We start from the raw sequence: 14,613 nt of genomic DNA on the forward strand, positions 1-14,613 counted from the left end.
TAAGGGGGAGGTAGGTTGTGCTAAAACTCCGTACAGGTGTGAGTTTTAAGGCTTTAAAATAGTAGTAGAACGATAATATTCACTAAACATATTCAGTAGGTAATAATTTTGCCTATAGTTCTTTTTAATAAGTAATACACATATTTAGTGAATATTATCGTTCTACTACTGTTTTAAAACCTTAAAACTCACATTTTTACGGAATGTTAGCACAACCTACTTTCCCCCTTTTTTATAAATTTTCATTTATACATATAGGTACTGCTCCTTTTCCTAAACCCTTACATTTAAATTTAGTCCGATCTGTATGGTTTGATCACTAGGTTTGCGAGATCTTAAGATACATCCGGACAAACAAAGATCGTTCTAAGTTACTAGCGACTGTGACCCTAGCATTTAGGGGCTCGGTATTCAATTGGGTAGAAGAAAGCTTGAAACTATCCCAAGACTTAAATCTGAAAATAATATAGCCTAAAACCATCATGGGACCTGAAAGAGACAACCTAATCAGTTCAGTAGTTTTTGAGATCTTAAGCTTTAGACAAAAAGAACGTATTGCTACTTATGATGTTTGAATATTCAGGTAATTGCACAATATTAACCGCAAGTTATAGAAATTAAATGCAAAGTTTGGGGGTAATATAAAAACTATTTTTATTTGCATTTTGATAACGAAGTCATTTTCGTTTGGACATTTTTTTGCGTATTTTTCCAGGGGTAAGATGATAGGCAATAAGTCCATAGTATTTCTTAGAAACTGGATTGTTAAAAAAAACAAGGATGACAACACCCATAAAAGCGAAGCACTGAAACGGTAGGACAAACGGACATTAACACTTGTATAGTGTCAGAACTGAATAACCATAATATAAATATTTAAAAGTCAAAGCAAAATTGTAAGTAAATCTGTTGAAAAACTGCTTGATGTTTATGGACATACTTAAATTTTTAGGACTTGATTATAGAGTTGCTACGCTTATTACATTATACTTTGTTTTCCTAGGAATCAATATACCAAAAATCAGATCAATTAGATGATTAAATCACATAAAAATTTGTTGTTAAAAAAGTAAAAAATCAACATGTTAAAAATGGACGTACGGACATTTTGGTAATGATTATAGAGTTGCTACGCTTTCTAAATCGTACCTAACCATGCAAATTTTGAAATCGATAGGACAATTCTAACATGCCTAAATGAACGAAAAAAGCTATCCCGTACGGACGGACCGACCCTAATTATAGAAAAGCTTCGCTTTTTAAAAAGGTTTTATTCTTCATTTTTAAGAGCAATTTCTCTATAACTAGGGATTGTTGAAATGTCCTTCCATGTTTTATAATTAAAAATTGTATGTAAGCTTATTTTAAAGACGTAATAATTTGGGTTATAATCTTTGTAAACGTCATTTATATCAAAAGACTTTCTTAGTCTTTATGATTAAATTGTCATTAGCTACTTTTTGCTCCAAATAAATATTCTTTATTGATTGATTCATTTTCTCCTTTAAATAAACATAATAGGAGATAAGGCATTTAACACTTTATTTATATTTTTAGACATTTATTCTATTTAAAAATTCTTATCTTTCTTTTTGTAAAATGATAAAAATAAATTATAATTAAAAAATATTGTTAACATATATCATATTTAAATAGGTAACATAATAACAATAGTTTTTTATCAAATGAAATTTTTACTTCTTTATCTGTATTCTATATATTTCTTATTATTGCTAAAACTAGTTGCAATTTTTGGAGCGTAGTTACTCTTTAACTAGTTTTAGCAATAATAAGAAATATATAGAATACAGATAAAGAAGTAAAAATTTCATTTGATAAAAAACTATTGTTAGAATTAAATTGTTTTGAAGCGTGTAAAAAAAAATGTTTTCTCAGCTACTTAGTTTCGTTTATAAATGTTCAGAGATTGTAGGTTAAGTAAAGGAGTTTTATTTGGTAAAAATATGTAAAGAAAAAACATAGGTATATGGGAATAAAACTACAGAATCTTTCGTGATACGTTTCAATTTCTGAAGCCTATTTTAATATGACAAATAGTTTAGAAATCTTCTTTTGATTAATGCAAAACCTTAGTCTATCCGGATACAATATCATCCGGTTACACTATCATATAGGACTATCAAATGAACAAATTAAGAAAATGTACAGGTAAAAATGAAAAAAAAAAATTTTTTTTTTAAAGCTACAGGTCAACTTATAAAACAAAATATGCATCTTTTTAAAAAATATTATTGACATATTTGAAGAAAAGAGATGCATATTTTGTTTTATAAGTTGATTGTAACTTAAATTTTTTTTTTCATTTTTACCTGTACAGAGACCACCTGGAGGCCTGCAGCTCCGGAACCTGGAGGTCTATCCAAAAAATCTTAAAACTTCGTGAAGTTCATCATATAAAAATGGTTTTATCTATAATAACCTATCCTCTCAGTCCAAAGATAAAACCTAGGTACCAGGTTTACGCTAATGTGTCAAAACTCCCCCCCCCCCTTGAACTTTTTATTTAAAATGGATTTAAAAATCTTGTTTCTTGGCTTATTTAACAATCCTAATATTTCTGAAAATTTTAAGAAAAAAGTTGGAACATTACAAAACATTTTTTTGTAACATCTATTAATATAAAATATACGCAAAATATTACAGGATTTTCTGTCAATAAGAAAATCAGGCTAAAAACTTGTTTATAACTTATAGCTTAATAACTTGTGTGTTAAGGGGGGAGAGGGGTTAGGTGTTAAATCATGATTGGTTTGTACAAGAAACATTGTCAAAACTTTTCAATCATTAATTTTCATCTCCATAAGGGGGTAACTCAATGACGTCGCGTTGTACACTAATTTTCTTCTACATTGTCTTTTCCCTTCTGGCCCTGCAATGAACCACTTTATAAATATCCCCTTTACACTCAGTGACTAATTTCTTGACCGCATCTTGACTGATTTTGACCGATTTTGACCATTTATTGTATTTTATTTCAGGATAAGTCCATTTATGCACGGTGGATGTTTCAAGATATGGGAGGAGAAATTTTTTGCTTATCTCAAATCAAGTGGAAAAATCAGGTAGGTTTAAAGATGCTTTTAATCCTGGTTTGTTTGTAAAGGAGGTAATAAGTGTACCGAAAATCAGTTGGAACTATAGGCTTCTACTTTGCAGTAAAGTTTTTTTATAGGTGCTGGAAAGCATCCATTTTCTGGCAGGCTACATTTACCCCCCTATAAAAATCACCCTTGAAAAATCCTTCCAATAAAAAATTCTTAATTTATCTTTTAAAGACAAGAATCTAGGTTGGTGGGACGAACTACCTCTTAATTCTGGATGCCTCTAGGAAGTAGCTTTTACTCAATGCCATAAAAATTAATCTATTTCCAAGATCATAATTTTGTTCTTAACTAGGTACACTTTTAAGAGTAAGATTATAAATTCATTGATTTAAATCATGTATTTCCAGTGTTTTTCCGTCTTTTTTATTTTTAAAAATTAAAATTGTAAAGGTTTATTCATATATTTCTTTATTTCCAACCCTTATGGGTGCCCTAATCCTGTGGGGCCAATTTACTCGGGATTACCATGTTCCCAATATAACCTAACCTAAGATAAAATAATAACATATTAAAAACTATACCTCACTCTAAGTTCTATGAGAGAAATCGCACATAATTTTTTAATAAATCAACTAAGTTTTGTTAAATAAATTACAAAAATATTATTGAATATATGTCCGTACATGAGGTACTAAGGTACAAACAAATATATAAATGAAACTGGCCTCTGTTGTCGTGTCTGTAGGTCACATTAAAATACTTAAAATACCCCTTCATACAATAGATAGACTTTGTTTGTAGCCAATTTCAAGGATTGAAAGGATAGACAATAATAAGAAAATACAGGGAGGTTGGGGATATTGGGCTATTTATTATACTAGTCCCCAAAGTTTTATAATAACGTTTTCATAGCGTTGAATTTTGATTGGTTGGTTCATCAAGTTTAACCACTGTTTATAATCTAGAGGTTATTTTGTGTATCATCATTGGAGAAGTATGTCAATTTCATCCGCCATTGTCTTATCCCCTTAGATCCCTGGGAATAGCAATATATAATTCCAACAAATCACTTACCTTGCATTGTACCACATGATTTTTAAAAATAATCCTATGGTAAAACACTGTTAATTTCTCAATAATTTGCAACCTATGATCTAAAGGAAAAAGACAATGACCGATTAATTTATATGCATCCCCAATGATTATACATAAAATTATCCCTTCTGTAATTAAAATTTGTGGTTGAAACGTTTAAACACTCGTTGAACCAACGAATCAATATTCAATAAAAGTCATCGAAAATTTTTAAGCCAACGAGTAAGAAAACGTTATTATAAAACTTTGGGGACTAGTGTAATAATCAGTCCGATGTCTTCTCTCCCTCTCTATTTACAAATATATTACTAAAATTCTTAAATTTATTTTCCATTGACATGTCCCTGTCCTGACATATTTTAAAGTCTGCGTGTCAATGCAAAAAAAATATTTTTCTCTTTATTTATGTACCTATAGACACGCATGTGTACGTAGCGCACACATTTTTGCAACTTTTTAAAGATTTTGCACAGGTGAAATGAAATAACAATAAGCTTTTAAAAATATAATTGATCTTTTTTAAAATTCATGTTTAATGTATTTCGTCATTTGTATGTTTTAATGGACCTTGAAAACAGTGGTATTTTTTATACACATTTAAATTTGGATCAGCCGTTTTTCCAAAGTTAATAAAATTTCAAGGAAACCATTCTCATTTAATACCAAACTGTAATGCAACCTAAAAGATATTAAGAACTAAGTATATCTCTTAAAACTTAAGAGTTTAATACATTTTTGTATGTTATTAGCCAATTTTCCAATTCGCCTTATCACTGATGTATAAAGGCGAGAAAACAGAAAAAAATTCGGAATTTTGCACCTTTAACAATTGAAATTGTATAATCGTCTCTAGTTACAAAAATCTTAGGTTTAGTAAGCATAATGGATTTAGAATACATGGACATATGTGAGATTTTCGTTTACCTTGATAGAATGATTCTCCCAGCTGGCTAATATAATGATACTCCCCCTCCCCTTATCAATTTCCCCATCCCCTCCCCTGGCCATGGAATGCCAATATCTGAGGACTATATTAGCAACCTTAATTGACGCCAAAAATTCCACTGTCACAATATCCACGTTGTTGTTGTAGCCATGATTCTCTGAAGTTAGGACTCAGATGCACACAGAGACTGGAAGTGAGAATTCTTTGGCCAATCTTAGATTTGTAAGCTTCGCGCACAGCTGGTTGTATTCTATGTTACATTACAAGCTGACCCGCAATTCTCGTGGAAGATACTCAATTATTACATCACCCTGGCCTAGAGTTTTGGTAGGTGTTCCATATTTAGCCATCCTAATTAATGTCATTCTCATACGAGGAGCATGGATGAGGGAAAGCATGGTTAAAGCTGCTTGATTTGTAGATTCCTAACTTCCTACAAATCTCCCCCCTTACAACCCTAGGGCATCTTAGGGAAGGTTGCGTTATCATAATCTAACAAATTGTGACAGCATTTGTCAACCAAGTGCAAAGTCTATGTGGGGACTTGAACTCGGTTTCTCCCAACCACAGCGTAGTGCGCTAACCACTACACTATGGGACACCCTTACAATATCCACGTATTATACATCCATGGTTAGAACACCATTAATGACACACAGAGCTGGTTTTTTTTATAAAAAAAAATAAACAATAAGTCTTTTAATCTTCATTTGCAGATTAAGAAAAAAAACATTTTTCCTAAATTTCTAATAATATATCATGGGTGATATATATGAATTTAAATTCTTTGCTTTTTGGAATAACTAGCGGCTTCGCCCCTAGCCTCTATGGGCTTTGCCCTAAGAGATGGTAAAAAAGTGTAAGGTGAAATTTGTAAAAAAAAATAATAAGGACCAAGGAAATCTTCTACAAAGGAAATATTCCACAAAGGAAATCTTCTACAAAGGAAATCTTCCACAAAGGAAATCTTCTACAAAGGACCAAGGATATTTCTTACAAAAAAAAAATAAAATGGGGGGGATTTTTTTGTTTTGGGGGGGTTGGGGGTGTCCCACCCCCCAAGAAAATAGCTTAAAACCACCACAGGACCAATAGGTATATACCCTGAAGAGTAGAATCCAATCGGTTCAGTGGTTACCGAGATCTTAAGCTTCAGACGGACGGACGGACGGACAGATGGACGGACAGACATCATTCTACTTTGTATTATAGATTAACTCTGTGAAAATACAGAAAAACAGACATATTGAGATTGTCGATCAAGGCCAAGATGCGTTGATTACTTAATTGTACTTAAACAGACGAGAAAAAAACTTATAAAATTACGTAAAAATCGTATTTTCTTATTTCTGTTATTTTATTTTTTTAACGTCTGCTAACTTTCTTGGAGATTATTTCGCGTTTCAACATACTAAAGACGTTATAAATTGCTACTGTTTATTCAGTTAGGTTATAATTATGAAAGAGAAATGGAAATGCCTCAGCCCATGAAGAGGCGTAAATGACTGGAAGACTAAGATTTGTAGGCAAAGGGCTAATTGATCTAAGGGATGAAATTTAAAATGGTTTGCTTCTAAAAAACCTAAATATCCAAGATCTTGCGGAAAAAATATTTTATCTATTATTTTTGTTCAGGAACTTGACAGAGAAGCAGAAGGTTAGCACCATGTGGAGTGCCCGCTGGGAGGACCTGACGGCAGGCATCTGGGGCTGCCAGTGCGACCAGGGGTATCTCAGGAAGGATATTCAGTGGGAGGGCAGCCATTCACAGGTACATAAGTAACGACAGGGAGGGAGGGGACATTGGACTGTAACTTATATACTGGTACCCAACTGGAACCATCTAACTAACCAAGAAACTTAAATCGAACGCCGCGCCTTATTCACTTACTAAATACATTTAGATATAGTATAGAAAATTGTATATAATTTATAAATGTACCAAATGCATGTTGTTTTTTAGTCGTCCACTGATTCTGAGGGCGAGAAAGTGAAACAGAAACGCAAGAGGAAGACAAGCAAAAATATGAAACCCACCCTCACTATCGGCCTACCAATACTTTATAATAATAATCAGGTATCTATTTAACGTCTGCCTAGCTTAAAGACGACAAGTAACAGCTACTAATGTCGTATTTCTTGTCTTTTAAACATGTTCAAATTAGGACTTAAACTTGCATACTAATGTCGTGCAACCAAATGGTTGGTTGTCTGATGGATGCATAGTTTTTGGTGATCTTTATTAGGACTAAAATTCCTAGAACCTTGGTAGGAATTTAATTTTTCTCTACACAATAATTTAGTTGGTTGTTAAACGAAGGTTTAAATATATTATTATCTAGGTGAAGCGGTCAGATGCGCAAGGCATTCCCCACCCCTCCCACCAACTGTCACACTACACCAATCATCACGGCGGCGGCGCCGGTGGAAATGGCGGCAGCAACCGCTTCCGGACAAATTCCATGTCCTCCAACGCGTCGGCGTCCAGCAGCTTCTCGTCAATGTGCTCGCCGCTGCCGAGCCCGCCTAACGACGCTGCTGGCGGTAGCCTACCACCGCGAAGATCCAATGTTATGGATAGAGCAAGGTAAGAACTGTTAATAGTATTTTTAATCGCACTACGTTTTTCTTCAGATACTAATTTATTTATGTAATCTGCAAGGTTTTACCCCCCCATATAAAAAAATAATAGCAGCTGCACCCTTAGCATCTAGGGGCTCTGTATTTAAAGAGCTAAAACAGCCTAAAATCATCTCAAAACTTTAATCTGGACATAAAAAGTCTAAAACCACCTTTGGACATATGTGAAGCTTCCCTTAAATAGAGAACAAAATCGGTACAGTAGTTACTGAAATCTTAAGCTACAGACAAAATCAACATACTTCTTTATGTAATAGGATGGATAATGATTTAAAAGTATAAAATTTTTCAAAGAGTAGCTATGCTACAAAAAAGCACCTGTTTCTTAGTAGTCTGAAAAAATTAATCTGGGGCGAACAAAAAAAATCCGCAGACGTGGAACAAAAACACTTTTACCCTTTCACTTAATGGAACAGAAAAACAGGCAAAAACGGGCCTAGTCTAAAGTTACACAAGCGTCAAACAAGTATAAAAATAGTAATTTGGATTTATAACTAAAGTAGCATTTTTTTCTGCATTCGTCGTCTGTTTTTGTGTATTGAATAACATACACACATTTACTACCAAATTGTGAAATAATTTAATAAAAAAGGATTTAAGACAAACAGATAAACATGTAAGAATTAAAGGGTATCTTTGCTACCTACCACAAATCATAATGCAAAAGTTTTTCTATACTTCCAAAAAAAGTTTAGGTGTTAGGAATAAACATTTCTAGGAAATGAACCAATACAAGCAATATTGTGCGTGGGGTGTGGGGGGGGGGAGTTGGGTCAGAAAAGTAGCTTAAAACCACCACTTAATGTTTATAAATCTCTGGTTGTACTTTTTCAAGATCTTTAGCTTCAGACGAAAAACCTGACTGCTTTATAATTGCTTTATAGTCTTGATCGTATATTATTCTAATACTTATTTCCATAGAAAGCTTTTATTTAAATGTACAAAACATTAACTCCTATCAATGATTATGTTAAGAAAGATTGGAATAATCCTTTTTATTTTAGTTGAGTTCAATCACTCCCCCCCTCCCTAAGCTAAAAAATAATCTATTAGACTATTTCCTAGATCCTAAGAACCCAATCCCCCCTCCCCCTCACCCTGAATTAATCTTTAAGAAACCTGTAAATATAGTTTAATTTATAGTTAAAACAACTCGTTTGGAGGGTGGGTTATAGGGGACACAATTTAAAATTAATGGATTGGCCCCATGAGACAGTGTACAAAAAGCTGTCTACAATTGCATTTACATACGTACAGTATCATTGGGAAATGCTTTCCAAAAGGTAATTAGATTAAATTATCTAGGATTAATAGGACTAATACAAAGCTTCTAGCATTTTAGGGATACTAGTGGCTACGCCCCTAGAGGCCTTTAGGGCCACGTGCCTGAAGGAAGGGAAGGGGGAGGTAATTCGACCCTCTAATCTTGATTTCAGATTAAAAGAGAAAAATATTTATTTTTTTTTGGGGGGGGGGGGTCATTATTTTCTAGGGGCGTTAGAACGTAGAATTTTTTCTCCAAATAATTGTCTCTTTCTGTGTATTGTATTGCATTTACATATATAATAGATATTTTCTGTTTACCTAAGATAATGGGATAGTTAATATATATTTATCTACTCGTTTAGTAGTCATTTGGTTGTAGATAGGACGACAAAAATTATTTTTTTTGTTTTGTTTTATTTGCTTTCTTCCTATTTTTCTTACTAGCGGCTTTGCCCCTAGCATCTAGGTTATATGGTTTCAAAGGGGGACAAAAGAGGATAGAAAAAATAGCTTAAAACCATCTCAGGACTTAAATCTGAAAAATAGGTTACAAATTTATTAAAATTTCATTGGATTTTAAGACACTCTTAAACTTTTGACACATGGATCTTAAGGGATAAGAGAATAGTTTATAAATTAATAAAATATATTAGCCTAAAACCACCCCAGGAAATATAGTAAGATAACCTAAAATAGAGAACCCAGTCGGTTCAAGAGTAGTTGAGATATTAAGCATCAGCGAAAAACTCTTACTATTTTATATTATAGGATTATTTATGTATGTTTTTTACCATGTATATTACTTTTTCTCTCTCACTCTTGCTCTCTCTCTTTTTCTCTCCTTCAGTCTATGTGTACATATCTTTGCCAATTATTAACTTTATTTATCTTTATCTGACTTAGAGTTTTTTGTACAGAAAAATATGAAGGATTTTTGATAATTCATATGAGGATAAGGTCTACTTGTTTGTCTGTTGAGACCTCTCTAACCAATAAACCAATGCAGTTCTTGAATTGAGAGAGCTTTAAATGAGTCATTGGATGGTTTCAGCTATTCTCTTCCTAAGAGTTTTAATTTGGTTTAAGGCCCTTTTTACCCCTTAGATTACAGAGCCTCGCTTAATGATAGGGGCGAATCCACTAATGCCCAAATAATGCAACAATATACATCCCCACCTCAATGATAATAAACAAAATAGTGCTTTCTATAGATAAATTAGTTTGGAATCAACCATGTAATATTAAATAGAAGTTCCCAAAGTTTTAAGTCAACTAATAAGATATTGTTGAATAAAACTTTGGGTACTAATATATGTATATTTTATGGTCCAATTTTCTCTTTCTTACTGAATTCTGCGCATATCTGATCTATAATAGTGGTCAAACTTTTGAGTACATTATATGCATCTGTTTAGTGTGCAGTTATTTCTAAATATTTTTAGTTCCTAACCAGAGAGAGAAAAGGCCCTAAACCAGATTATTGTAGTTCATTACAGTTTGATGCATTTTATATGTATTATGCATGTTGTACTTTAAAATCTTTATATCCCCCAAAATTTTACCTCGTAAGTAAAATGTTTTTGGAAGGTTTTATATTTTTTGTGTGGGGGTGTTGGAACCATCCCCCCCATTCTTTTTTTGGGGGGGGATACTTTAAATCACCCTTGTATCCCTTCCCCCCCCCCCCCATACATTCTATACATGGTCTAATCCCTTTAAAGAACTAAAACTATTTATAGAGTAACTGTACATATAAGCTGGTTTTATTCAGATTTCTTATGGATAGGAAAGATTAAGTTTTTAATTGAAGTGTCTAATGAAGAATAAAACAGTTTACTGGTGTTTTATTTTGTATTGCAAAGAATACGAGGGAAAAGAATTACCGATAGACCAACGGACAGACAGTACTTGTAGCCTCTTTATCTATTCATGAAACTAAAAACCTTATAAATTTTCTCCATAATTCTTTGATTATTTCTAAGTGCAATCTTTCATGTACAAAAATTTAATTTTTTATACTCAAATTATGTCATAATAGCTTAAATATAGTCAAGCTATTGGACAAGTTTTTATAAAGTAGTAGGTTTTTTTTTGTCTGTAGTTTAAGAATTCGATAAGTACTGAACTGATTTGGCTTTTAATTTTTGGGAATGGTCTTTTTGGTATGGTTTTTGACTACTTTTCTGCCCTTTCTTCCTTACTCCGTCAATTACAGAGCCCCGAGACATAGACGTCCAAGGGGGGGGGGTGTAATGGGGTGATTACCCCCCCAAAATATTTTTCATTTTACCCCTCCCATTTAAAATTTACCCCCAACCATTTAGGAAGGGGTATTTACCCCCCCCCCTAAAAATTTTAGGGGGGGAAATACCCCTCCAAAATAAAAAATCCCTAACAAAAAAAATTTTGGCGCGCTTCGCGCGCATTTTTACTACTAAATAATAATACATTATCAAATTACCCCCCCCCAAAAAATTTTACCCCGGGGGTAAATTTTTTTGGGGGGGGGGGTAAACAAAATTTACCCCTGCCAACAGATTTCACGGGGAGTAATTACCCCCCCCCCCCCAAGCAAATTTTACCCCCGGGGTAAAAATTTTGGGGGGGGTAAAAAAAATTACCCCCCCCCTTAAAAAAATTTTACCCCCCCAAATAAAAAAGCTTGGACGTCTATGCCCCGAGATGTTAGAGGCAAATCCTCTAGTATTTTAATATTTTATTGTTCTTTTTTAAGAAATATATTCATCTAATGCTAAGTACGAATTTAACATGAGATGATTGTTAAAACTAAATCTAGCGAACACAAAAAAAAACTTAAAATTGACGCAACATTTGAGGAAAACTTGGATTTTGACTCATATAAATATGTAGAGGAAACGACAGGTAGCTTTTTTCTGCACTGGATAGCCATAATAATTTATTATTAATAAAAGATCAGAATTTTTTTAAAGGGGGGAGGCGGATGTGCCACTTTTTGAAACCAAAACCAAAAGTCAACAAAGGAACTCATCTAAAAAAAGAGTTACAGGTCTGAGATTTTGCATGGCAGTTGCTTTATAGGGGTACAATATGGAACTGTGAAGAAACGGCGGTGCAACCGCCGAAAACCGGCGTTTCCCGCCGAATTTTTTTTTGCCTTTTCTCGGCGATTTTCGGTGGTAGCGCCGCCGTTTCTTTACAGTTCCATATTGTACCCCTATTCAGCAACTGCCATGCAAAATCTCAGACCTGTAACTCTTTTTTTAGTTGAGTTCCTTTGACTTTTAGTTTTGGTTTCAAAAAGTGGCACATCCGCCTCCCCCCTTTTAGATTAAAAAAAGAACAATTAACTATTCTTTTGAAAAACTACCTAAAGAGAAACTGATTCAATAAACTTATTCAATGCAAGAACGTACTTACAGTACGCTAAATATAGAGTAGTTGCGCTTTTGATAAAGTCTTTGAATTGATTATTTATCTATGGTTATAATACTTTATGAGTACGTTTACAATATTAAAGTTACATAATATAAGCCTTACTTTTTTTCTCGCAAAATTAAGGAAAATAAAAAATTTTTTATTACAAGGATAATGATATTCGGAAAAGTGTAGTAAAAAATAAAAATAACGCCTATGGATAATTCATAGGGAAAATAATCATAATTTAGACAAAATTTTCTGCATGGCTACATAAAAGTTTAAAACAAAAGACTATTTTGTTCATTTATAATGTTAGAGACGCTATAGTTTTTCTTGAAGTAAAATACACCTTTAGATACCAATATCAATCAATTTCTTTATTGGCCTAATTTTTGACGTACATACCTATTTGCATACACAAATTATATAGCAGGTTGCTGCGCTGCTTAGTATTGTGCATGATTTTTATCATGTTTATAAAATGCAATTTTTCCATTTTCCAGACATTTGCCGAGTTATTCATTTCTTTAGTTTTTTTGCAAAGTTTTAAAAAGTAATCCAGGGCTCGTCAGCCATATATTTTAGCCGTGCTTTTTTTTTAGAAATCTGCAACCTATTTTTGTTAGGTTGAACTCATAGATGTTTTTGACCATTTACGGTTTTCCTCATATTTGAAATCTGCATCCTATCTCCTGTTTTTATATACACGGTGGCCGAGCCCTCTAAAATAGTTCAAATCGGTATAAATGCTTAAATTTCTTTAATGCTTTTTGTAACTAGCGGCTACGCCCCTAGAGGCCTCTAGTGGCACTTTAAATGTGTTTTTTTTTTAAATAATACAATACTTTGCAATGTTACGTAGGAGTCTCTATCAAGATTCTAATATACCGTGCAATTTTAAGTAGGAGTCTCTATTCGATAAAAAAAATTTCGATTTATTGTGATTTCTCTTGGGAGGGTGGTGGTACCCTCCCCCAAAATAGTTATAAACCTTCCCGGGACCTATGAGAAGATACCCTGTTAAGGAGAACCCGATCGGTTCAGCGGTTGGCGAGATCCTTCGGTAAAAACACACAAACAGACATCCTGTTACTTTAGTATAAGGATTTACTTCAGCCTAATTTCCCAAAAAAAACGAATTTTACAGAAGATACTCACAAATAGATTAGATAACTTAATTTCCAAACGACCTCAAATAGCTGCTAATGTCTGTGTTTATTTCATTGCAAATTTAGATTATGTCATCCTTGTTTTTACTAAAGAGGATAAATAGAAAAGTAAATGTGTTAAAAAAATAGATAAGCCCTCCTTATCTTTTCTCTTTTTAAAATTGTGCTTTAAGCATTTCATTTTTATATTAACTTGCTTTAAATTTATTTTTTTCTCACTATTTTTTATGTCAAAAATTAAAAGTTTAGCAATTTTAATTATCCTTTGCCTCTTGTATTTTAATTTGAGTTTAGTTACACAACTGTGTGCCTATTATATTCAGGGATATAAAGGGATAAGACAATAGACTAGAAATTGAGTACAACATCCCTAATTATGTTACACAAAATTATCCTTTCTGTAAATAAAAAAATATTTTTGGACAAATCTAGATTGGATCAAAATAAAAATTCAATTAAGTACCCAAAGTATGATATTGTGGTTATAAAACTTTGGGTACCAGTTTAATTTACTGTCGTATGTCCCCTCCCACCCGTATTATATTATAGGTGAACTAACGGCCTCGCCTCTAGCCTCAAGGGGCTTTGCCCCAAGAGGTAATTTAAAAAACAAAAATCAATACCACTGGTGCCACAACCATCCGTTTAAAAAAATTAAGGGGCATTTTTTTGGAGGGGCGGATGGGGGTGTTCCACCTCTCAAGAAAATAGCTTAAAACCACCACAGGACCAGTAGGTGTATTCCCAATGAATAGAATCTAATCGGATTATTGGTTACCGAGATCTTAAGGGAAAAACCAAAAAAAGCTTACTACTTTATATTATAGGATTAAATTCTGCATATTATCACATCTGTATAGTGTTTCATATTCGCATAAAGACACTATATAGCAATTAAATTTTTTTTGGGGCGGGGGAGTAAATGATGAGAACAACGCAAAAGGAAAAGTTTGTGCTGTCGTAATAATAATATTATATACAGTTTTGATGATTTAATAATTTGATATATATTCGGAAGTGATAGCACAGCCTT

General features: G+C 33.0%; 1 protein-coding gene across 16 annotated transcripts in view; it reads left to right on the top strand.

The window, feature by feature from the left end:
• heca (hdc homolog, cell cycle regulator) overlaps nt 1–14,613 on the top strand; it is a 62,295-nt gene that overhangs the window by 1,123 nt on the left and 46,559 nt on the right. For all 16 annotated transcript variants that reach the window (XR_013885159.1, XR_013885158.1, XR_013885160.1 and 13 more), the window contains exons 3-6: nt 3,000–3,083; nt 6,742–6,877; nt 7,070–7,183; nt 7,449–7,693. Coding sequence is in view for 1 of the 16 variants with exons in the window: in XM_080180848.1 (XP_080036974.1) it covers nt 3,000–3,083; nt 6,742–6,877; nt 7,070–7,183; nt 7,449–7,693 (579 nt within the window). In the remaining 15 variants the exon portion in view is untranslated. The remainder of the gene's footprint in view (nt 1–2,999; nt 3,084–6,741; nt 6,878–7,069; nt 7,184–7,448; nt 7,694–14,613) is intronic.

The sequence above is a fragment of the Acartia tonsa genome, chromosome 13 (assembly GCF_053477335.1).
Source record: "Acartia tonsa isolate MP-2025a chromosome 13, ASM5347733v1, whole genome shotgun sequence".
Lineage (NCBI taxonomy): Eukaryota > Metazoa > Arthropoda > Copepoda > Calanoida > Acartiidae > Acartia > Acartia tonsa.